This window comes from Mya arenaria, chromosome 13, assembly GCF_026914265.1.
Source record: "Mya arenaria isolate MELC-2E11 chromosome 13, ASM2691426v1".
In the NCBI taxonomy this organism is placed as follows: domain Eukaryota; kingdom Metazoa; phylum Mollusca; class Bivalvia; order Myida; family Myidae; genus Mya; species Mya arenaria.
Window position 1 is genome coordinate 13426425 of NC_069134.1, and position 23793 is coordinate 13450217.

General features: G+C 37.8%; 1 protein-coding gene across 1 annotated transcript; it reads left to right on the forward strand.

The window, feature by feature from the left end:
- The first annotated feature begins 1397 nt into the window (after positions 1-1397).
- LOC128215042 (uncharacterized) lies at positions 1398-23045 on the forward strand. Its single transcript, XM_052921772.1, has 29 exons — positions 1398-1449; positions 2252-2463; positions 2601-2840; positions 3052-3204; positions 3403-3601; positions 3727-3976; positions 4181-4346; positions 4475-4651; positions 4765-4914; positions 5044-5625; positions 5763-6106; positions 6259-6441; positions 6609-6873; positions 7247-7394; positions 7554-7811; positions 7974-8231; positions 8457-8697; positions 8912-9128; positions 9320-19009; positions 19186-19521; positions 19652-19817; positions 19989-20173; positions 20283-20533; positions 20704-20803; positions 20926-21001; positions 21140-21348; positions 21469-21796; positions 21912-22108; positions 22484-23045. The coding sequence occupies exons 1-29, from the start codon at positions 1398-1400 to the stop codon at positions 22778-22780; spliced, it is 15930 nt and encodes a 5309-aa protein (XP_052777732.1). The 3' UTR covers positions 22781-23045.
- The last annotated feature ends 748 nt before the right edge of the window (positions 23046-23793 follow it).

The window sequence follows — 23793 nt, forward strand, 5'->3', positions numbered from 1 at the left end:
GGCCGTTTGCTGACCCGCAGTAAGTTATCTGGATGGGTACCGACTGCCCTCCTGTGATGCGCCCTGCATATAGGGTATGAATCGTGAGCTCGGATTGTCGTCATTGTGTCCCATAGGTCAAGCATGTGGAACCTTAGAGAAGGTGACACTATAACATTTACTTTACTTGATATAAAAAAATTCAAACTACAGGTATTTCGCATGGTAACTATTCACACGAGGCGCCCAACTGTTCAAAAAACTAATGCTCAACCTTAGTATGGTCAACATTAATAAACACACTTGCCGGCATTTCAATGACTTAGCGCAAGACTGTTGTAATGCCTTCTATTTCTTTATTGAGTTACATCCGTCTTGCTCTAAGGCCCGCGAATTGCCGATTGTTAAAGCGGTATTTGAATGATCATCTTCTATTTGCCCATCATATCAAAAGTGAAATCATTATCATATCACATTATCATACATGTATTATAAATTGTTAATTTCATATCAGCGTTCATATCAGGTGTGAAAATCATTTAAATTTGACCAAAATGAAATACATCTGAAACATCTGATAACAATGACTTGATAAAATCATATTTGACAATTTCACAACAGGAAGAAATAACCGTTACCATATAAATCTAAAAAAATATTAATAAAAAATAAATAAAAATAAATAAATGTGTATATAAATATTTTAACGATTATAATCGTTCTGCATACAACCCATCATCATCATCAGCAGCATCATCATCATCATCATCATCATCATCATCATCATTAACATCACCACCCTTGGCATAACCACCACCACCACCACTATAACCAATCAACATCATCATCATCATCATCATCATCATCATCATCATCATCATCATCATCATCATCATTGACATAACCACCTTTGGCATAACCACCACCACCACCACTATAACCCATCATCATCATCATCATCATCTTCTTCTTCTTTTTCTTCTGCTCCTTCTTTTTCTTCTTCCTCCTCCTCCTCCTCCTCCTTCTTCTTCTTCTTCTTCTTCTTCTTCTTCTTCTTCTTCTTCTTCTTCTTCTTCTTCTTCTTCTTCTTCTTCTTCTTCTTCTTCTTTTTCCTCTTTCTTCTCCTCCTCCTCCTCCTCCTCCTTCTTCTTCTTCTTCTTCTTCTTCTACTTCATTCTCCTCCTCCTCCTCCTTTTTCTTCTTCTTCTTCTTCTTCTTCTTCCATTAAATAAACCATGTTTGCATTACAATAGCAATTATGGTAAATATGGTAATCAAAAATCCATATACTTGCAAAATAATACGACCCCCAACGATTCGGACTTTATCCCGCGCTGAACTCAGCAGCTGTGTATATAAGCGATGGACGGACGGACGAACGGCAATATAGCGAGCTACATTGAACCTGTAAGCCCAAGATGGGGCACACTCTATTTCTCATCCTTGCCCTTGTGGCGGGATCAAAAGCAGGTTAGATTTTCATTTATGTGTTGTTGCTGATGTTGATATTGTTGTTGTTGTTATTGCTGCTGTATTCGTTGTTGTTGTAGTTAATAATTTACACTCTTAAATACACGTCTGCCTTAATACTTCTTACAAATTATTGATTTGCAGTGCTTTACATACTGGAATATCACTTTAAAATGTCCATGTACTATCTATGTTATTATGTATGAAACACGTATTTTCTTAACGATGTACTGTGACAGCAAACATTGATCATTGTAATAAAAAGCAGCCTGCAGCTCATTCTGGTGCTTAAAACATTTGTATGTAACCATTATTTCCAAAGATGTCTCTTTCTTTTATTAGAATATGAATGGAAGCCTAGTTCATATTAAATCCACAATTTTGAATTGTTACAAGTAATCTTGTAAAGTTGGGTAGGGGTTTTAATTACTCTAGGGATACAAGAAATCATTCATTTTTTTCACGTATGTTCAATGCGCACTTCTACTATGAAAGTCTGTTGCAAAATGATGATTTTTGGTGATTACGTTTTCGTATTAACTATGTGTATATGACTGATGCTTCGTTATTATATTGTTAAATTCAAATAAAGTTGTATAATCCATACTTGTCATAGTTGAAGACCATACTGTCAACAAGATACTGATGTATCTTAAATTATTATTATTATTATTATTATTATTATTATTATTATTATTATTATTATATGTGAATTAACCAATATTTTATCATTTATTGATAAACAACCTCGATGAATTCACAGGATGACTTTGCTATATATCTTTACTAACTGTTTCTTTAGGTCCTATACAAGAGATCCAGATATCAGACAAATGTGCAAGACAATGCACTGTGTCAAACCAATTCAACTACGAACCCGGAACGACCTATGAATTCACATATGAGACGGACATACGGACGGCTGTACAGGGCGCCTCGGAGGATCATGCTGGAGTCCACCTTACATCCAAAGTCTACTTGGACTTTGCTTCCAAATGTGAAATGATCATGCGGGTAGGTGATATTGAAGCATTTATGAGTATGATAATATAATAGGATTTTAACAGTTTAACATTCGTTAGTTAACCCCCGTCTAGTATAGTTTACAATATAAAATTGTGGATATGTATATCATGATATGATTTCTGCAGCTGAGTGACGTTAAACTGAGCGAACACGACCCAGAAACGTCAACCATGAAGCCGGTGTCATCTCCCGAACTAGCGGACCTTGAAAAACAACCTCTGACGGTGTCCTTCCAAGACGGCACAATCGAAGATCTATGTCTGTCACAGGTCGAGTCTGATAAGACCTTGAACATTAAGAGAGGTATTCTGTCACTGATTCAGAACAACATGGACGATATAACCAAGCCTCAGACTCTCAGCGAGGCAAGTACATTATTATATTCAATTAGTTGTATCGGATGAGTATATATCCTAGCATCTAGCGGCGTAAATACAATAATTATTATTATATTCATATAAAAGTAGACAGAAATACTTGTATACGATAATAATGATCTGTTCAATAGTGCAGGTCTTGTGAAATCAAATATCCCATTTAATAACAACAACACACATAACAATATTTCGTTTTCAGTCGGACGTTGCCGGAACCTGTGAAACCGAGTATTCCTCCCAGGACAAGGGCTGGTACAAACAGATCATCAAGAAGTCCAAGAACCTGTTGGGCTGTACAGAACGCCACAACGGAAACAGCGCTGTCCAGGGCATCCCATACCAGGCCAAATCGGTTAGTTATCGCTTTATTCACTGTAGCAGTTACGCATTGCATTGTCAGATATGGTATCTTATAATTAATATGGAAATGCTTTGGACTTACATATAAGTAAAACATTTTATTTGACCGATTTCAAAGAATTACTCGTTAATGTAAATGTACGATATAGTTGCTATCGTTCGATTTATTTCAACATTGCAAATTGAACAGGGAATCCAGAGTATTCCTATCGTAAAGAGCACACAGGAATGCGAACAAGAGATTGCGAAAGACACTGGCCGTTTGAATGTAGCCACCTGCCGTGAGAAACACGCTTTCGTTCCGTTCTCTCGCCAAGACAGTGGTGCAATCACCCACAGCACGCAAACTCTTACCTACGTCAAGGAATACGCTTCAAGGCCCAGAGCAGGTATAGTTGGACATGTTTCTCCTGTTTTTTTACTCTAGTATATTGTATAGCAAACCATTTCCCTACATTATCTTACCTTATCAATTGATCACTTTTCATTAAACAATATATTTATTGTTCTTTAGCTACGGTCCAATCTCGAACTTCTCTGAAGTTTGAACACTCCAACGGAAATGGTCTGTCTGTCATGGGTGATATTGAAAACAAACTGACGACTATTTGCGATGTGACTTCCAACGGTGTGACACCTGAGACGCCCAAGATGTTTACATCCCTTGTGCTGTCCATGAAGTCAATGTCTGCCATGGACATGAACGTCGTGTACAAGAAGATCAAAACCCTGAAACTCTGCTCAAGCAACAACAAGCGTGTTATGTACGTACTATATAAAGTATCACATTTGCTTTACTTAGCATCTACAGCTTTATGTCATAGAAATTTAAGCTTCATGTATTTTACAATACTATGGATCACATACTTTGTTAATATTTTTTTTAAATACTAGTTACCTTAAATTATATATCTTTGCATTAACAGTTTGGTAATATTTAATTGATAAATGTATTATTTCTCTCTCAGCAAGTTCTTTATGGACGCCGTGCCAATGACGGGAACAACTGAGAGTGTGAAGTTCATGACCCAGTTGATTACCAGTGGAGATGTGTCTGGTATTGAGGCAGAAATGTGGATGACCTCCCTTGCCTTTTTACAGCAGCCTTCCGTCGCCATGCTGAACGAAGTAAAGGTAATGTAATAAAATATGTATAAGTATTGATTGGAAACGTTAAGGCTGTATTTGGTACCTATCAGTAAATCATATGATCTTCTTTTGAAAATATTTAGGTGGGATAAATATGCTTTAAATGATTCTAGGACTTGCTGAAAGTTGAAAATCTACAAGAAAAGGCAATGCTGTCCGTCAGCTCCCTCGTGCACAGTGTCTGCAGAAACAACCCGGCATGCGAAAACTACATTGAAGTAAAGAAGATCATTTCACTCCTTGAAAGCAAAATAGCTCCATCCTGCAGCATTTCCGGTGACTATAAAATGGTAAGTGAAGACTCCATAACTTACAAGTAGCGTACAGTTAATGTCGAAATTGTACTCTTAATGTGTATTGTGTACTGATTTACATAAATCTTACAACTTACATTGACTTACAGAGTCTGTTGGCACTCAGAGCGATTGGAAACGCTGGATTCGGCACAAACGCTATTTCCACACTCGAGAAGTGTTTCCGCCGCACTGAGAACCCAATCGAGATCCGTCTGTCAGCCATCGAAGCCTTCCGTCGCATTCCATGCTCCACTGATGTAAGCCTTTTTTCAAATATCTATTTATAGAGAAATACACCTCAATACACTTGCGGTCACTTGTCAATTTATCACACAAACTGTCATTGAGCTGTTGAGCATTTTATGTATTTGTCTTTCTATTTTTAGAAGCCTATTCTCTTCGAGATTCTTGGCAATACAGAAGAAGATTCGGAAGTAAGAATCGCAGCATACAAGTCCATTATGGAATGTGCTTCAGACGAAACCATAAGCAAAGTCAAGATAGTGTTAAGCAAGGAGTCGTCAGTCAACCAAGTTGGATCATACATTTGGTCTCACTTAACCAATCTTATGGAAACATCTGACCCACACAAGCAGTCCATTAGATCGATCCTTGAGGATGATACGCTGAAGCAAGAATTTAATATGGATAAGAGGAAGTTTTCCCGCAATTATGAAGGTTCCCTTTTCCTTGAAAAGATCAACACTGGAGCAACCGTTGAGGGAGATCTCATTTGGTCATCAAAATCCTTCATTCCGCGATATGGCATGTTCAACCTTACCGTTGATTTGTTCGGCAATGCCATCAATTTGTTCGAAATTGGCGGACGCGTCGAAGGTCTGGAATATTTCTTGGAATCCTACTTCGGACCAAATGGTTATTATAGTGAAAAAGAAGTAAAGTCTGCTGTAGACGAAACAGCCGTTGACCTTATCAAGGCAGACAAAGTCAGCCGTATTGATAAAAGGGTTTGTGTTGATTTTCTTCTTTTCGCCTTTAATACTTTTCGAAATGTAAAAATAATAGCGAGATGTTAATTTGAATTCTATTATTAATGGTAGTTATAACTTTATGATACACTGACGACTGGTTTTATTTTTGTTAGATGGAATCTGTAATGGACGATCTTCGTGGTTCTCTCTACATGCGCGTGTTTGGCAACGAGCTGCGCTATATGAACTTCAAAGGCCTCGACTCTCTGCTTTCTCAGAACAGCTTCAACTTTTTAGAAGTACTTATGAAACTCTCAAATGAAAACGATTACCAGTTCACCCACAGCACAATGTTTATTGATAGCACTATTGTCATCCCTACAAGTTCTGGATTCCCACTCAATCTAACTGTGAATGGATCAGCAACTATTGATATGAAAGCATCTGGAATGGTGGACGTTATGAAAATGGCGTCATCACCTAGGTCGCTGGACATTCATGGTATCATTCGACCAAGGTAAGTTGCCTAAATCTTGATCCTCCCAATAAATGTGTTTCATATGTCCTATCTGTCCGTCCTGTTCTGAAAATTTATCTCAAACAGTAAAACATCGAACATGTCAAACGATAAGCGCACTACATAATGTCAGTAAATCTATTTGGTTATAGCGCAGCCGTTGTTGTGTCAAGTGTCATGGGAATCGACGTACTGTCAAACCAGGTCGGAGTGAAAATGATCTCAACACTGCACTCAAGCTCTGCAATTCAAGGAAAAATGTCTATAGTCGATGGATCCATTTTGACCGCAGAGTTCGATCTTCCAGACGAAAAGATGGACATCATTAGCGTGAAGTATGTTGCACATTACCATTAAATCCTCATTATTGATTTTAAGTGTGTACAAACAATAATAGTTTGGGCCTGTTTAACAAAACAAAACAACGATATAAATTGAAATATACATATACAGTTCATATTTGTAAAATTACATAAAATATATATACTTTTTTTATTTCCAGATCAGAGTTTTATACTATGCATCGTGAATCAGAGAGACTGCAGAAAATGATAACAAGCAATCGCCAGTCACATAGCGCGTGTTCTGGTCCGAACCTTGTCAAAGTCGCAGGCTTAGAGATTTGCGCTGAAATGAGCTTTCCAAACGCATCGCTTGTGGAAACTGCACCATATTTCCCAATCACTGGACCGATGAACGCTGGCATTACTCTTTACAAGAGAGATATAAAGATGACTGGGTACAAGCTTGAGGCCAGATCGACGCACGTAAGTATATTCCGTATATACATATATAAATACATACAGAGATTTGATTCGTTAACAGTAATGGTCAAAAGTAATTATTGGTTAAATATTGCCCACATATACACATGAAGAACTAATTTTGCAATGGCTGCTTGCTTTTTTTGTAGTTTTATCTTTTATTTAACTTATCCAAACTTTTACCAATGGCGATATTTTCGTGTGTGTTTAATGTTTGTTGTTTTTTAGCATTGTTGCTATTGTTTGGTGTTTGTTTTGTTCTGTTTTGGTCATTGTGCACGAAGACAAGAGTTTGGTTGAATTGTAGGCTATTGGGCATGACCTTGTATATTGTATTGTTTTATTACACGTACTTTATTTACATTTCTTGTTGTAGAACGCCAAGGAAAACATCGTTCGATTCGCCTTTTCAACACCTAACTCCAAAATTGACAGAGCATTGGGCGTTGACTTTAATCTCAATAAGGAAGACGGAACATTTGACGCTAGCATAGCATCGCCTTGGAAGAAAGGAGACTTTAGAGGTTCGATCTTATAATTGATGAGTATTTTTAATAAAAACATAACTGAGTTGTTATTTATTTTTTAACGTTTTTTTGTGTTTTAGAAGTTAAGAAATAAACATATACTTTCGAAGCTATCGACAAAATCCCTATCAAAATGACATTATTTTATTTACATAGGTACGTTGGTCAATTCGAAATCTGAAATGGGTGTCAGCGGCAGAATGAACTGGGATAACACGCTACGCTTTAACGTCAATGCCAATCTTAAATTGGAAACGTCAGGCCCAGGAAGAATTATTAAACCAACAATCTCGATTGACATTCCTAACTTTAAATCCATCAATATGAAGGGATCAATGGAATATAGGCCTTGGACACTTTTGGATACACAAATGACTATTGCGGGATTGAGTGAATCACCTATCGTAATGAAATGTAAGCCACTTCGACAATTTAATTAATGTGTTATTTGTGTATGCTGTTTTGTGTGTTGTCCGTTGAGCGTTTATTATGTATAGGATAGATCACGAGTAGCCGTTTGATATGGAATTTATCAGATAGCATAGCAAATTATTTTTGTATTTTTTATGCTTTTAGCGGAAATTTCCAATAAAGATAAAGGAATGAGATTTGATGCCACCCTTACAACTGGGCCTAAATCAACGTACACCCTATCCTCATCCCTCCAGAAAACGGTTTACAAGAAGAAAATTGTATACAAGCCTCAGATAAGCATTCGAACTCCATCTACTGAGGTGTTTGCTTTTGGTGGAACTTACACGAATGTTTTCGGAAACTCGATTGACCTGAACTTTGTCCTCGACAAAGTAGTTGCTAAACCAGTTTCATTATCAGGTAAATTTAACTAAACTCTATTTTTCAATCGTTTGTTGTCCAGTGCATTTTGCAGTGATTCATACCAGTGCAAGAATGATAGAGTTAGGGCTGTTGGCAATTATCCCTGTTTCAATGAAATGTTTACCAAACTGACACTACTGTGTCTTTGTTTTGTATGTATTTTATACATCCGACGGATCTATTTCAACATATTTCCACATGTGGTATTTATTGCAATTTCAGCTAAATGGAGGCTTAAGTCTTACAGACGAGGAAGGTCACTTAACTATGTTAATTTCGCTTTTGAATCGACACCAATGTACATAAAAACTAAAGGCAAGTTTGACAACAGGAACATGAAAACTTTGGCCGCCGATATTGACCTTACATACATCATCAAGGGCATTGCCCGGGACAACGTTAAATTTGCATCAAAATTGATGAATTGGAGTACGAAAACTTTGACGAAAGCAAGACTGTCAATGTGAGTAATATGTTTTTGTTTGAACTTTAACTATACATTAAAAGAAAACATCGAAGTTTAATTTAAGTGCCTATCGTTAGTCAGTATAAACAAAATTTAGTTTTAAGAAAAGAAAGATTAAACAGCTTATATATCTATGACTTGTTTTAAACAGATATTAATTTAATTTAATTTTAAGACTTTCAAACACGCTGATTATCATGTCTTGTTTTAGGAATGCTGAATCGAAGAAAAACTCTGACCTCAATTTCAAACTTATTACCAACGTTAATCACAACAAGAGAACTTCTGGATTTGATGCAAGCATAAACTATGGACCAAACTTTAAGGATGCAGATAAACAGATAACCGTTGATGGTAAACTTGACAGAAGAATAAAAAGTTGGTCAATGGCGGCTGTTGACTTTTCTGGAAAATTGGAAATCGGAACGGTGAGTCGTCTTGAAATTTTGAAAACAATATTGGAAAGAATGTATATGCAATTGAAAGCCCTGCATTTAAAGTTCACTAATTGTTCACGATACTCATTTTTTAAGTCAGTTTTGAATTTGTATTTTATATCTGGGCTTAGGTACATACTGATTGCTAATGACCTATAACTATATATGATTTACTGTTGCAGAATTTCAGACTTGTCTCAAAAGTAACACACTCCCACAACTCCAAGGCCTTGAACTCGACTGCTACTCTGCGACTTAACAAAAACGCCATGGAATCAAACCTTCAACTTCAGGATGAGTCAACAACATTGAAAAATCTGAACGGAATTTGGCGTATTGATATTCCAGGTAAAAAGATACTCATGACCCATGCACTTAAGCAGTCTTCCGAAAACAGTTATGATCTGTCATCAAAAGTTAAAGTTGGTCGCTCCGAAAATACATTCGACGCATCATGGAAAACCCCATCAGCTAAAGCCTTTACTGTCTCCTCTAATGTTCAGTTAGATAGTATGACACCTTTAAAACTTGAAGGCGATTTCAACTTAGACCCAGCGCAATACAAAATTGGTGGTGAGATCATGCGAGGATCTTCAAAATACTCTGCGCAGTTGTCATCTGAAAAGCTAACTGCAACTTCTGTTCGCTGCTTAGCCGATATAGTATACCCAACCAGGCACATCATTGGAAACTTTGAAAGCTCTATGGCAAACGGAAGAATCAGCAGTCGTTCTGATCTAAGATGGAATGCAGATCGTGATGATTCACAAAGGATAACCGTCAGTGGAAGTGGCCAATACCAGGACATGTCAAACATGGATGGATCGCTCACTGTCCAGTACCCAAGCCGAACCGTTTCTGTAAATGTCAAGCAAACTTACACTAACAAATATTTGTCACATATGGACCTGAAATGGGGTGTCAGCAATTCCGTATCTATTGATACAGTATTTGGCAGCATTGCCGCCCGGGATGGTCGGGACCTAATTGGCAGTGTAAAGCTTTCAACCCCAATCCATCAACTCAAATCTGTCGAACTTTCCCTAAACCATAAAATAGCAACAACAAACTATAATACCCAGGTTGACCTAAAGTTTGATACCGATGATTCCATTTCTGCCGAACTGAAAGTTCAGAGGCCAATCAACATAAGAAATATCGATGTTGTCTTGATTGCGAAGGCTCCATCATATGGTTTGAAATCATCCCAGGCCAATTTGCAGCATTCCGTAACAGATGGCGTGTCAACAGTGGCCAAATTCAATTTCAACAAACAATTTTTGAACGCCGATATTCACCTTACTAACAACGGAAATGAAAACGACATCAATTTGAAAGGACAGCTCAATTTTAAATCATCAATGCAGAACATGAAGAAAGGATCCATCTTGTTGGAGCACAGCAACAATGGCCGAGATGTCAACACAAACGCACTTCTACAATACAACAATAAAGAATACGGGCTGAAAAGTACAATCACTGCAACAATGAATGGTATGAATATTGCAACTGATGGAAGCGTTACGATTACTTTACCTTCTAATGGTGTATCTTTAACCTGGAATCACAGAAATACCAAAAGCAATATGCAATCTACATCGGAACTTATTCTTAACGGAAACCAATATTCACTTGACATTAAGAGCATTCATGACATGAGCTTGGCCTCAGGAAAGGTGCATAGTACATTGCAAATAAATACACCATATCGAGTTATGAAAGAAACCGTCCTGCAGATAATACATGAGCATAGGTCAGGCCATTTCGACTCTGTAGTAAATATTTCAAACGAAGGAATGACAATTGTTACTGTTGAAGGAAAGTACGAGCGATCGAATAACCAAGTAAAATCTAAATTCACAACATCTAATTCGCTTCTTGGGGATGATGTCTCTGTCATTTTAAATGCTGACTACTCCGCGAGTCCATCAAAGGCACATTTAGAATTGTCGATTTCCCCATCCAAGATTTACAGTATCGATGGAACGTACAGAAAAGAAACTTCAGGAGACATGGACATTTCAATAAGCGCGAATACTCCAAACAACCCAGCAGTCATATTATATGGATCACGCTTTGTCAAGAAAACAGGTATTGAATCGAAACTGCAACTACAGTACATGTCAGGCAAAAACATTCAACTGGATAGTTTCCATAATCCCAATGAAATTTCTCTCAAATTTTCTTCACCTTTCACAAGCGATTTTGCAACAAATGCAATGTACAAACGAACAGGAAACACCCTTACTACATCAGCAAAGATTGACGCTGAACCATTGTTGGGAGCATGGCTAGTATCAGCATCGTTTGATATCAACGAAAGATTATCTGGTAATGTAAAACTGACAACACCAATTGCAAGCGTGCCATATTCACAGATTACATTTGTAAGTTATATGGTAGACAATAAGAGACAGTCATCACTTTCAGTTGAATATTTACCCGGAAAAACAGTTCGACTCGATAGTAAGTATAGCTTTCAAAGTGTAAACGACTTGGCGATGTCTCTGGAATTTTCGTCACCATTTGACCAAATGCCATACGCCAGAGTTTCGATCAATCATGTTGGAGACCTTCGACGATTCTCAAACAACGGTGAAATTGAATATCAGCGAGGCAAAGTGATGTCAATAGAAACTCGATATTCGGGCGTTGAAACCAAAAGCGGATCTCTCATTATTCGGAGTCCATCTTATGAAGATATATCGGCTTCATTCAACTACGAGGGAAGTCTTCTTGACTTTAAAGCTGATGTTGACATGTCATGCACATCTAATGTCCATGTTGAATTAAAACACAAAGGCAACTTCAAAAACTTTGAATCCTCTAGCCATATCTTAGTCGATAATACAAAATATGGCGGAAGTCTAAACTTTAAATCAAGCCCAGGTGTAGAAGCCTCGTTAGCCATTGAAACACCAATTCGAAACGCCAGGTTTTCTGCCTCACACAAAGGCCCTTTGTTGTCGTTTTCAAACCAAATGGAACTTTCAGTAAGTGACATCGGCGTTTTCTCATCCGATTTCAATGTTGATCTTCTGTCGACAATCAACCTTTCGGCTATTGTAAAAACACCTATTAGAGGATTCAGTGATCTACGAGGATCCCTTACACATGAAGGCTACATCTCAAAGTTCCAAACTCAAATTGAATTGCAAAGAAATCAGGATATATATTTCGCTTCAACCAAGGTGAACACTGAGCCAGCATTTATTGCCGAAACTCTTCTGAAGACACCATACAAGGCATTAAGAGAAGCCCGTATTTCCATTTTACAGGAAGGTGTGATTAACAATTTCAAGTTTCATGGGGAAATGCAGCTTAACAAAGATATAACAGAACTTGATCTAAATGTAGACGCCACTAAGAAAATAGACGTCGACTTCACTCTGCGAAGTCCTTATACCGACACAATCAAAGCAACTTTCGATCATTGGGGTAAACTCTCGAGATTCCAGAGCAAGCTTCGTGCAAGCGCAGGTAGCAAGCGCCTTATAGCAAATGCCAAATTCCAAATGCAGCCGACTGTTAATGCACTTTTCACAGTTAAATCACCTATTTCATGGCTGAAAAGTCACCAGCTGTCTCTTAAGCACTCTGGTACAGCCGACAGTTTCAAGTGCAATCTGCAGTACAAGTGCAATGGCGACACCTACATCGGTGATGCAACTTTCCAGAACTTGAACTCTCTTAAAGGTGAATTAACAGTTAAAGGACCTTCATTCAGTACGATAAAGGCATCTGTAAACCATGAAGGTAAAATTCAGAATTTCAAATCATCAGCAAGTGTTTCTATGGGAAAAGATGCAGTTGAAGCCAATATCAACATGAACACAGTCAACGGACTGAAGGGTGGCATTGCAGTCGCTACACCATTTTATGGTTATAAGAACATACAAACGGCCGTTCTTCTTTCAGGTGACCTGCACAATTTCAAGAGTCATGGAGAATTTTCATTAAACAAAAAGTCAGGCACCATCGATATATCATTTGACTCAACCAATGGTATTAACGGAAAAGTGACAATGATTAACTCTTTTAATTCCCTTAAAGATCTAACGCTTACAGTTACTCATAATGGAGACATGAACAACTTCAATACAATTGTGCAATGTTCAAGCAATAAAAAAAGTTTGCTCGGAGAAGCTTCATTCAAGAACGGTATTTCGAAATCAGGAAGCGTCTCACTTAAGTCAACACTACCTGGAATAGATAATTATGCTGCATCCTTCTCACACGAAGGGGACATGTCGAAATTCACTTCATCAGTCAACACAAACTGTCCCGGTGGAGCAACTGCGATTAACCTGGTCTTTGATTCGTCTAATGGCATACAAGCCAGATTGACTGGAGAAACACCTATGACGAAGAAGGCAGAAATTGTCATTAGTCATGTCCAGTCCGATACGTCGTCGAATTCTGATGTGTCTGTGAGGTATGACGGTGTTAAACAATTTGGACTTCAGTCTGATTTGACTATTCAACCAACAGTATCGGCCATTGTCTCAGTCATCACACCTCTTGAGGGATACGAATCTTCTGAACTTCAACTCCATCATAATGGCAATGCGAACGGGCTCAGATCAAATGCAGCAGTAAATGTTTTCGGAAAGCGATTTGAAACAGAAATTGAATTGACAACTTCACCGGACATACAAGGGTCTTTCAAAATCTCCTCTCCGCTTGCCGAGGAACTGGTAGGAAAATTCATTTACGAGGGTTCCATGAAAAACTTCAAGTCAAATATTGACATGACTTACGGCGGACGAAGTGGAATTAGTGTTGATATGTCATTCAACATTGAAGATCAATTTTCAGGTAATTTAAGAATAATTTCTCCACACATAAATAACTTGGAGACCAGCTTCACACATAAGGGTGATTTGACTGCTTTTGTAACTGACGCTCGAGTTATCTACGCTGGACAAAAGAGCACTTTGAGTATGGATGTAAAAACTTCTCCAACTGTTGTAGCAACATTTACCCTGACTACTCCAATGTCGAAAGACATGAAATTATCACTATCGCACACAGGACCTTGCTCAAACAGCCACACGTCTGCAAATGTCCAATATGGAACTGAGTCTCTCTTAAGCATTGACTCAAGAACTAATCACGAGCGTTCGATCAACGTTGGGATTACTATCACCTCAGTATTGCCTCAATTAAAGATTGTTTCCGTAAAAGTGACCCACGATGGCATTTATACAGATTTTGCATCGCACGCCGAGGTAACATACAACAAACAAAATCTCGTTGGAGATCTTTCCTTCAAACCTACATCAGGTTCATTTATATTAAAAACGCCGTTTTTCAAAGACATCACAGCTTCCTTTGACAGGGACAACGCAAATACCATGAACGGAAATTCTAATGTCAATGTTGCGTATGGCGTTACAACCTTGTTTGCCATTAAATTAGATGCTAATCTTCCTTACACATGGATTGTTCAAGTGCAAGTTCCAGTCAACGGATATGAAACATCAGAATTAACATACAGAAAAGAAGGTGAAGTTGGTGGACATTTTACGATTGATATAGCAGGACAACTGCATGGCGTAGAAGCATACATTTCCAAGTCCGATAAACTAGGAGCCGTAGTAAGCATTACGTCACCATCACTTCCATACATGTCTAGTAAAATTGAAATCTCTGGTACACTCAGTAGTCCAAAGTGTCATTTGGAAGGAACCTACATAACTAATACAGTTGAAGCCGACCTTGAGTTTAATACAAAAAATGGTATTTATGGAATTCTGAGTATTAAGACGCCTTTCACCGAGCCGATCGAGTTCGAATGTGAAATTGATGGGACACCGAGACAGTTCACCCTTGACTCGTCAGCAAAATATGGAAAGGAAATGCATAAATTGACGGGCTCTGTAAATACAATAGACACATATGAATGTCAGATCAATATCCGATCACCCAGAGTAATTCCGATTGCCGTTGGATTTAAACATGACGGGGAACTGGCTAACTTCAAATCTCACGGTGAAGTTAAATTGGATAATGATAAACATAGCCTTGATGCCGGGTTGTCGATTATGAATGACGCCGAGGGATTCCTAAGCATTGAATCGCCAATGGTAGAACCCATTCAGGGTAAATTCTCCATAAATCTTGTTCCATTAACGTACAAGGTTGTTAGCGAAGTAAAGATCGGCGATAAAATTGGAAACATCGAAATAAGACAAACAGGGCCTTTAAGTGGAATAGCAAAACTATCAACAGAGTCAAAAACAATAATAGACAGTCAAGTTTCGCTTGGTACAAACCCTATTCGCGGAAGCATCACTTTAAAGAATCCATTTAAGAATATCTTTGCCTCTTATGAAGTTGACGGATCTGTACGAAATTTTAAAACCCAGGCTAAGTTCACCATTGGATCGACAGTGATGCTTGACAGCGAAGTAGCATTTCAGTCAAACCCAATTAATCTCGACCTTACTATAAAAAACCCAATACGAGATATCCAAGCCACTCTCTCAAAAAGCGGACCATGGACAAATTTTCAGTCAAGTGCTCAGCTCATCGTTGCATCCGAAACCATTTTAGATTCTGACCTCTCCGCAAACGTTAATCCTCTTCAAGGGTCTTTTAATTTCAAAACACCTGTCAAAACACTATCGGGATCCATTTTCGTTGACGGGACCTATGACCACTTTGACGTTAAGGGAGAACTAGCGGTGGATGGACAATCTAGCTTCATGAATATTCAGTTTAAGTCGGATTGTGGTATTTTGGGAAGTGCTAGTTTTGCAAAAGGAACCCAAGAAATATTTTCAAGCAAATTGTCTTTTGAAACTTCACCTCTGCGGGCAAGCCTTTCTTTGAAGTCCACGAATGAATATATTAAAACCCTGTCTGCATCATTTAGTCATAAAGGGAAAGTTCTTGACTTTGAAAACCAAGCAGAAATTACAATAAATGGAGAAAAAACAGAAGCGCATATGCTATTCAACATCGGGTCGAAATCTGAAATGAAAATCTCAGCTTCAAGTCCATATTTTCCTTCAATTGGATTGGGACTCGAATTTGTTGGCAATGCCCAAAAGTTCCAAAGTGCAATGGAATATTCTGTCGGCGAAAATACATTTTCCTTCGATTCCAGTGTTGACACAACCAATGGCATTGACACCTTTATGACAGTAAAGACACCATTTGAAGGTTACAAAACTGTAACATCTAAGTTGTCATATAATGGAATATTTCCTAACTCAGATGGCCTTATCCAAATTAAGACAGGAAGAAGGACACTCTTGACAGGTAACTTTCAATTATCTAATGTGAAAGGAATCTCTTTGAAAATTGTTTGTCAGTCAGTCCTTACACCAGCACTTCAGATTTCGTTCGACCACTCCGGAGATATGCAGAAATTCACAACTAGAGCTGAACTTCGTTTCAATGGCACTCCATTCACGACCGATATTTCTTTTCAATCGACACCGTACCCACAGGGTTCCTTTGCCGTCGTCACTCCGTATATGGAACCAGTAACTGGTTCCTTCAACGTGGAACCTCAGTTGAATGGAAATTCAATTAATATAAAAGCTACATTTAACGGCCAACCAAATTCTTTAGATACTAGCTTTTACTTTGGTAATGATATGGGTGCATCCTTTTCAATGAACTCACATGTAACTGGAACAATTCGAGGATCTGTCAGTTTAAATAGGGGCTACTCAAGCTATACATGCAGTGTTAATATGGAAGCACTAGGAAAGAAAATGACACTCGACGGTAAACTGAATACAGAACGAGGAATTAAATCTAGCATTTCCATGACTTCTCCAAATGGAAACAGTGAGGCAGAATTTGCATACAGTGGACAGTATCCAAATGCCAAGGCCGATTTAACAGTTTCAATGCCTGGAAATAAATTTTCTTTCAACAGTGAAATCCAGACTCAGCCCAAGCTATCCGCTACACTTGCCATATCTACACCATTCAGTGGATATGAAAACGTTGGAGGTAACATCCATTTTGCAAGCAACAAAGACAGTGTGTCTTTTGACACACAAATAAATTATCTGACCGGAAAACAAATTGCTGCTTCGTTTGAGTCAACAATTTCGGGAAAAAATGTGCAGACAGTGGCAAAGCTTGAAACACCTTACACGGAAGACCTTAACATTGAATTAACTCTGACGGGACAACCAAGTCAATTCTCGAAATCGCTCGTTGTTTCAATGGGTGAAGACAACAATTTAATATCTACCGGAACTTTCTCCATCGGCATATCGTCCTTAAATCTAGATTATTCTCTTAAAACGACGTTTGCTGGATACGTAGATGACCAGCATATACAGGTTAAGTACGATGCCGATTTGCCGAATTTTAAAGCATCTGCTGATGCTAAAATACTTGGAAGTTTGTACTCGACTGAAGCTAGCTTGGACCTTTCAAATGAAATAAACGCATTGTTCAAACTTGATACACCATTCGAACACTTAAGTGACATTGCAGTCACATTTGAGCATTCGGGTACCTACAGGCGATTTACCACCAAGTCAACAGTACAAGCAAAAAGTAAAAGTTTGTTTGAATCCAACCTCCAGTATTCTAATTACGGATGGCGAAGACTTTCAATGTCCTTAGACATGACAACACCATTTCAGGGCTGTGAATTTACCAAAGCTTCATATAGACATGCTTCTCTATCAGATGGCTTTGAGTGTGATGCAGACATATCCATTATGAATCAGGATATCAGTGGCACTTTGACAATTAATAATAACCCCCCAACAGCAACTGTTTCGTTTACCACACCGTTCGCCGGTTTTGAAAAGTTAGGTGCAGATGTCAAATATGTCATTGGAAAAGATTCAATAAACGGACAAGTTAATGTTGCCTACATGCAAGATAAGACACTTTCTGCGTCGATTGATATGAACAGCAACAGCCTTACATTTAAATTGTCCACCCCCTTCCAAGGGTATGAAAATCACGAAGTGCAACTGTCATACAATGGAGAAATGCGTAACTTCCAATCAACAGCTGCCTTTACATCATCTGCTGCTCCATCCATCAGGGCCCAGGCAAATCTGCGTTTGTTCTCACTGCTGAATTTGGACGGCTCCGTAAGTCTTACCAGTCAGATTAGAAATTTCGAAAACATCAAAATAACCGTCACAAACGAAGAAAACAAAGGTAAATATACAACTAAGTCAGAAATAAGTTGGTCTTCTTCACAGTCCATTGTCCTTGATGGAACTCTAACTGACAATAGTCTTTCAACTACTGGAAACATAAATTTAAGAACACCTTTCGATATGGTTAGACAAGCGGGTGTTGATATCAAAATGGAAAAGAAACAAGGAATTATCTACTCTGGAAAGATATCCCCAGTTTTTAACGGAAAAACCACTTTAGCCGGTGATATTACTTTTAGCAGCGCTCAGAACAAGGCTTTGTCTGTAACAATGCGCTCTCCAATAACCTTTTCTGCAGACGTCAGTGGTAACATCGGACGAGTTTATCAAGGATCTGTTTCTTTTACAAACGATATTTTCGAAAAGAACACCGGATTGACACTAACCGGAACAATTGACCCAATCGCAAAGAGCGTGGTTGCTAAGTACAACTGTCCAACAATGCAGCTGGATTTGAACGGTTCTCTTAAGAAATCAATCCTAGTCATCAATACTAATCGCTATGGGTACGAGATATCCGAGTCGTTCGCAAAAATTATTCTTCCTACAAGAAGTCTTAAAGTAACCGGCAAAGTACAAAACGGGGCTACCGAAGGTTTCCTGTTTTGGGACGCAGACAAAGATGAAACAAAGAAAGTTGGATTCCGCTCCGAAATCAAATCTCAATCCGATTCGATGAAGGCTGACATGACAGTGATGTTGCCAAGCCTAGGAAAGGTAAACGTTTACAATCAAAGTAAATATTTTCTAGTTTTATATAATTACAATTTTGAATTAGGATTGACTAAGAATTTTATTATATTTCAAATGGTTTGATTCGCAACATTCTTGATATCAGGCACGTTATTGCAGTTTCAATTGCATACGGAGTCATTATTGTTTTATACTTGCAGGATCTTCAGATCGATTCCGAAATGATTCTGAACAGAGGGCGTATCATATTTGACGGAAAAACAGAACTAACCTATTCTAAAGATTCCCGAAAAAAAATCACAATTAACTCTCGTGTTGAGGACATATCTTCTTGGGATTCTAGAAATTACAGCTTTACATTCGGAATAAGTCACCCATACACTAGCGTCAATGTTGAGGTCGTTTCTCATGTGGGAAATTCAAACGAAAAAATGACAGGAGCAGTTGATGTCAAATACCTTACTGCAAGACGCGAGACTAAACAGTTCACAGTCAATGGAGAACTTGACAAAATCCGTAAAGGCGTCGAACTAAATGTAAGTATTTTATCAGATTTTTTTTCAAAAGAACCATTTTATTCATATAACAGGAACTGATTATATTTGAATTTAAACATTTTAAACTTCATAATTTTATAATGTTTGTCTTATATTTCTTTATTCTAAGATTGACACTCCAATGAAGAAGGTTGGAATCAACGGAAACATCCAGGCTGGATCCCCATATCGCCTTTCCTTGGTCAACAAATATGACAACAAAAAACCACTGAATACCATTGTTTCGTTTGATTCCGTTAAACGCAGCATCGACTTTCAGATGAACTACGATTTGGGTAAGGTTGAAAGTTAACTTCTTTCGATGCATCTGTATTGGACAAATGTATCGTTCCTTTCTAACGTTTTAATATAATGAAAGGTTATATCATAGAAGAATACAATTGTGAAAGTTTTAAAATGGATTTATTTTAATTGTCATTAGCAACATTTACGACTTTTCATTTCAGAAAACCCAACCAGTGAGCTTCATGTAAGCGCGAAGTACGTGAATAATTCTGCCATTGCAGCTGAATTGTACCATGTGATCAACAGACAGAGAATAAGTGACGGACTGCTTGCTTTACGTCTAAACAGCTCTCATCTTCTTCACAGCAGAATCCATTGGCGACCAGATATGATTGCTGATCTAAAAGTAAGTTTAACTTAATTGGAAAGTTGATTCCTTTCTATCTGTTTGTATATTGAATATTTATCTATGTAATTTGTACCTTTCTTATTCGCTATGAATTGAATTATTAAAGGAATACACAGCAAAGAAGTCTTCTACCTACAAACGCCAGCTCTCCAGCTTTGCTGATGCTGTAAGTGAGAGTATTAGCGCCGAACTTAGACAAAAGTCTAGTATCATCAATCGTTCTTTTATGGAGGAATCGGAACCGTTTGTTGCCACTGCCACTGAACAACTTGAGCGACTGGCCATCATGTATGAGCTCAATCAGTATCACATGCGTGATATCGTCGATGTAGTTCTAGCTGCTGCTGAAAAGACAAAGTATGTAAACCTACGTTGTTTATTTTAGTTTTCATTTAATATAACCGTTGTTAAGGATGCTAACATATTATGATCTTCAGCAATCGTGAAATGTAAATCATTTTGTGTTTGTCTTATAAATGTTTTGGTAAAAAAGTGAACACGTTGCATTCATCTTCATATATTATTAGACTCAAACTACACGACATGTCTCTGGCGACCAGTGAGTGCATGAACAATCTGTCCGATGAACTGTCAAAGTCAATGGGAGTCTCCAAGGAAACGATCAAGGTTTGTCGACACTTTTTTTAAATTTGAAAACGCATCATGTCATGACATTTAGCGGAATGTAGGGATATACTAATTCTCACACCAAAAGCATTTGAATAACAGTGTTGAAAATATTTTTGTAGAACATAATACTGGAGGTAGAGAAATCATCGGGGATGATCATGCAGTCTGCTGAGAATGTCTACAACATATACTCAGGTAAATGTTCGTTTGTTATATTGAAAGAAGCATTGTCTATATGTGGTTATATTTTGTCAGGTTGTGTAGGAGACCTCATTATTTTACCTAAGTTTAAAACAATGCGTTTGCTATATGAATAACACTATTGTATTTCAGGCCATGTTTACAACATCACCGCACCAGTTATGACCTCTGTGAACGACAAGTACAATACTTACGTTAACTATATGTCGCAAATGAGCAATGATCACATGACCAACATGGCTGACAAGTACACATCTGCAATTTATGGTGTAAATGACGCTATCAATACCAGAGTATCTCGCTTGTTGGCAAATAAACAAGTTGGTGGCGCCTACCAGCACGTAAGACATATTTGTTGCTTTCAGATGAATTTAAACATTGATAGATTTGCATTTAACATTTTTAGCTGGATTCGTTATTTCATTATTTATGTAATATTTACATGATTCGATATTTTTCAGGGTTACAATGCCTACAAATATTGGGAAATTAGAGAAAATGCAGAAATAATTGCACAAGCAATAATTGATTGGATTAAAGAAGAAATCGAGATAGAACTTTCAGATATTAAAGCCACACTCCTGAACCTTAAAAAGAGTACGATCACCGTTTATGACCCGAAACACGGTGAAATTCAAGCTGAAATCCATTTGCCGTTGCCAATCAAGACTTTAGATGCTGTTCCAGTAATAGAAATGGACATGTCAAAGACACAGAAGTACATTCCCAAAATGCCAAGTATCACGCTGCCGTCATCTGATGTCTCAAAATGGCTGCCCCCTTATGAAGGTACATTGATAGTTAATTACATCTAGTTTACTCTCGTCTTTTAATAGTTTTAACTTTAGTAGCGTATCTTCTTTAAAATGTAAGAATAAATGATTTATGTTGGTAATATTTACAGCCATCGCTACCATTGAGGGTGACACTATTACCACGTTCGATGGGCTGACCTACGACTTGACCAAGAGCTGCACTTTCCTCCTAGCTAAAGACAACGTCAACGGTAATTTCACAGTGGTCCTCAACAAGGAATACAACAATAAAACCCTGGTTATTATCGCTGACGGGAAGGCCATTGAGCTCTTAGCCGATGGACAGGTGTGTGTTTGTGTGTTTGTTAATTTGCTTATCTCTTATGTTAGGAACATATGCTGCAATTACTGCAATGATGCCAGTAAGTTTAGCATGTAACATAACACAAGATCTTTAAAGCTTTTTAGCGATGAAAATATGAACATTGTTATCTGATATGTACATTGAATTTAGACATGTGACTTCACCACTCTTGTTGTCAAACACTATTATCATCGACGAAACTACGAGCGGTGATCTTACTTTGCTTCCTTTTAATTCAGAGTCCGATACGCCTACCACTTGGCTTTCACCACATACTGAAAACTCACTAGAAACATCCTTATTTGGAATTTAGGTTTTCTTTTTTTCTTTATTGCACGTTCTCTATCCAATCCACAGATCAAGGTTGATCGGCAGCTAACTGTATTACCAGCGGTCTTTAGAGACACAACGATGACGTCACTGAATGGCCACGTGAAAATCAATGTTGCTGGCCATCTTGACGTTGACTACGTGAAAGAGCTCGACTCGTACACTATTGTGATGAACGGCTTCTACTTCGGAAAGACAAACGGACTCCTCGGTAGCTATGACAACGAGCCCTACAACGACATGATGACGTCGTTTGGAAAGCCAAGTGACAATGCTGACCGCTTTGTGAAGACCTGGGAAGTTGGCACTGGCAAATGCCGCTGAGCTTAAACACTACGTACACAACCTAGAATCCTCTGCCAAACCGAACAGGCGTTCTTTGTGATTTTAATGTGATTGACTCTCAACTTTTACACTGACTAAAATAATAATATATATGTAAATATGTTTCTAGAGTAGTCCTAGATATATTTCTAGAGTAGTCCTTTTTAAAATGTTATTTGAAATATTCAATGGAAAAATCTTTAAAGTTGTAATTCTACAAAAATGAACATTTGAAAATATCTTTACTTAAAAAGCCAATACCAACAATAAATAGCTGTTAACTTATCAAATGAATAAATAACCAAAGCATCACATCTTTGTTCTCTACACTTTATTTCGGTATGACATATTCCATTCAAATAGCATACATTCATAAAACATAGACTACAGACGTGGCCACCACATATAAATGGTTTTTACAGTGAGTCCCACTATGTTTGACGTATCATTATATTGTTCCTGAGAAAGCACTGTTAACCAAATCAAGGTCAAGAGACTTGGAAGTGATATGTGATTGTTTAGAACTTGGGTGAAGTTAGCAACATGATTAATAGCATCCTTGATGAAAAGGTGAAATGATATGCTCCCATGTTTAAATAATGATAGTTACCATGTAATTAATCATGAACAATCGAATAGTGTGTCCGAGAATGTTTCAGAGCACTAAATATTTGTAAGTTAACTTAAACGGTAACGTTCACAGAATTCTGAGAATTTAACCCTTAGATGTAGATTCTTTTAAAAAAAACATGTTGAATGTCGCTATTTTACAGCCGTTGTATATATCACAGGAAATAATTACTCAACAGCGTATAATTATGTGTCTGTATATTATGGCTTTAGCTACACACACACCAATTGAAACGGTATTGACGGCGTCTTCTTTTAGTGGTCTACATGAATGAATGTGTTTAATAAAGTAACGATGACTTCATTTAACTCATGCCCTGAAAAGACGTGTACATGTTAAAAGTCACGAGTGGAAGCAAACAAAAACGAAATACAACTACAAC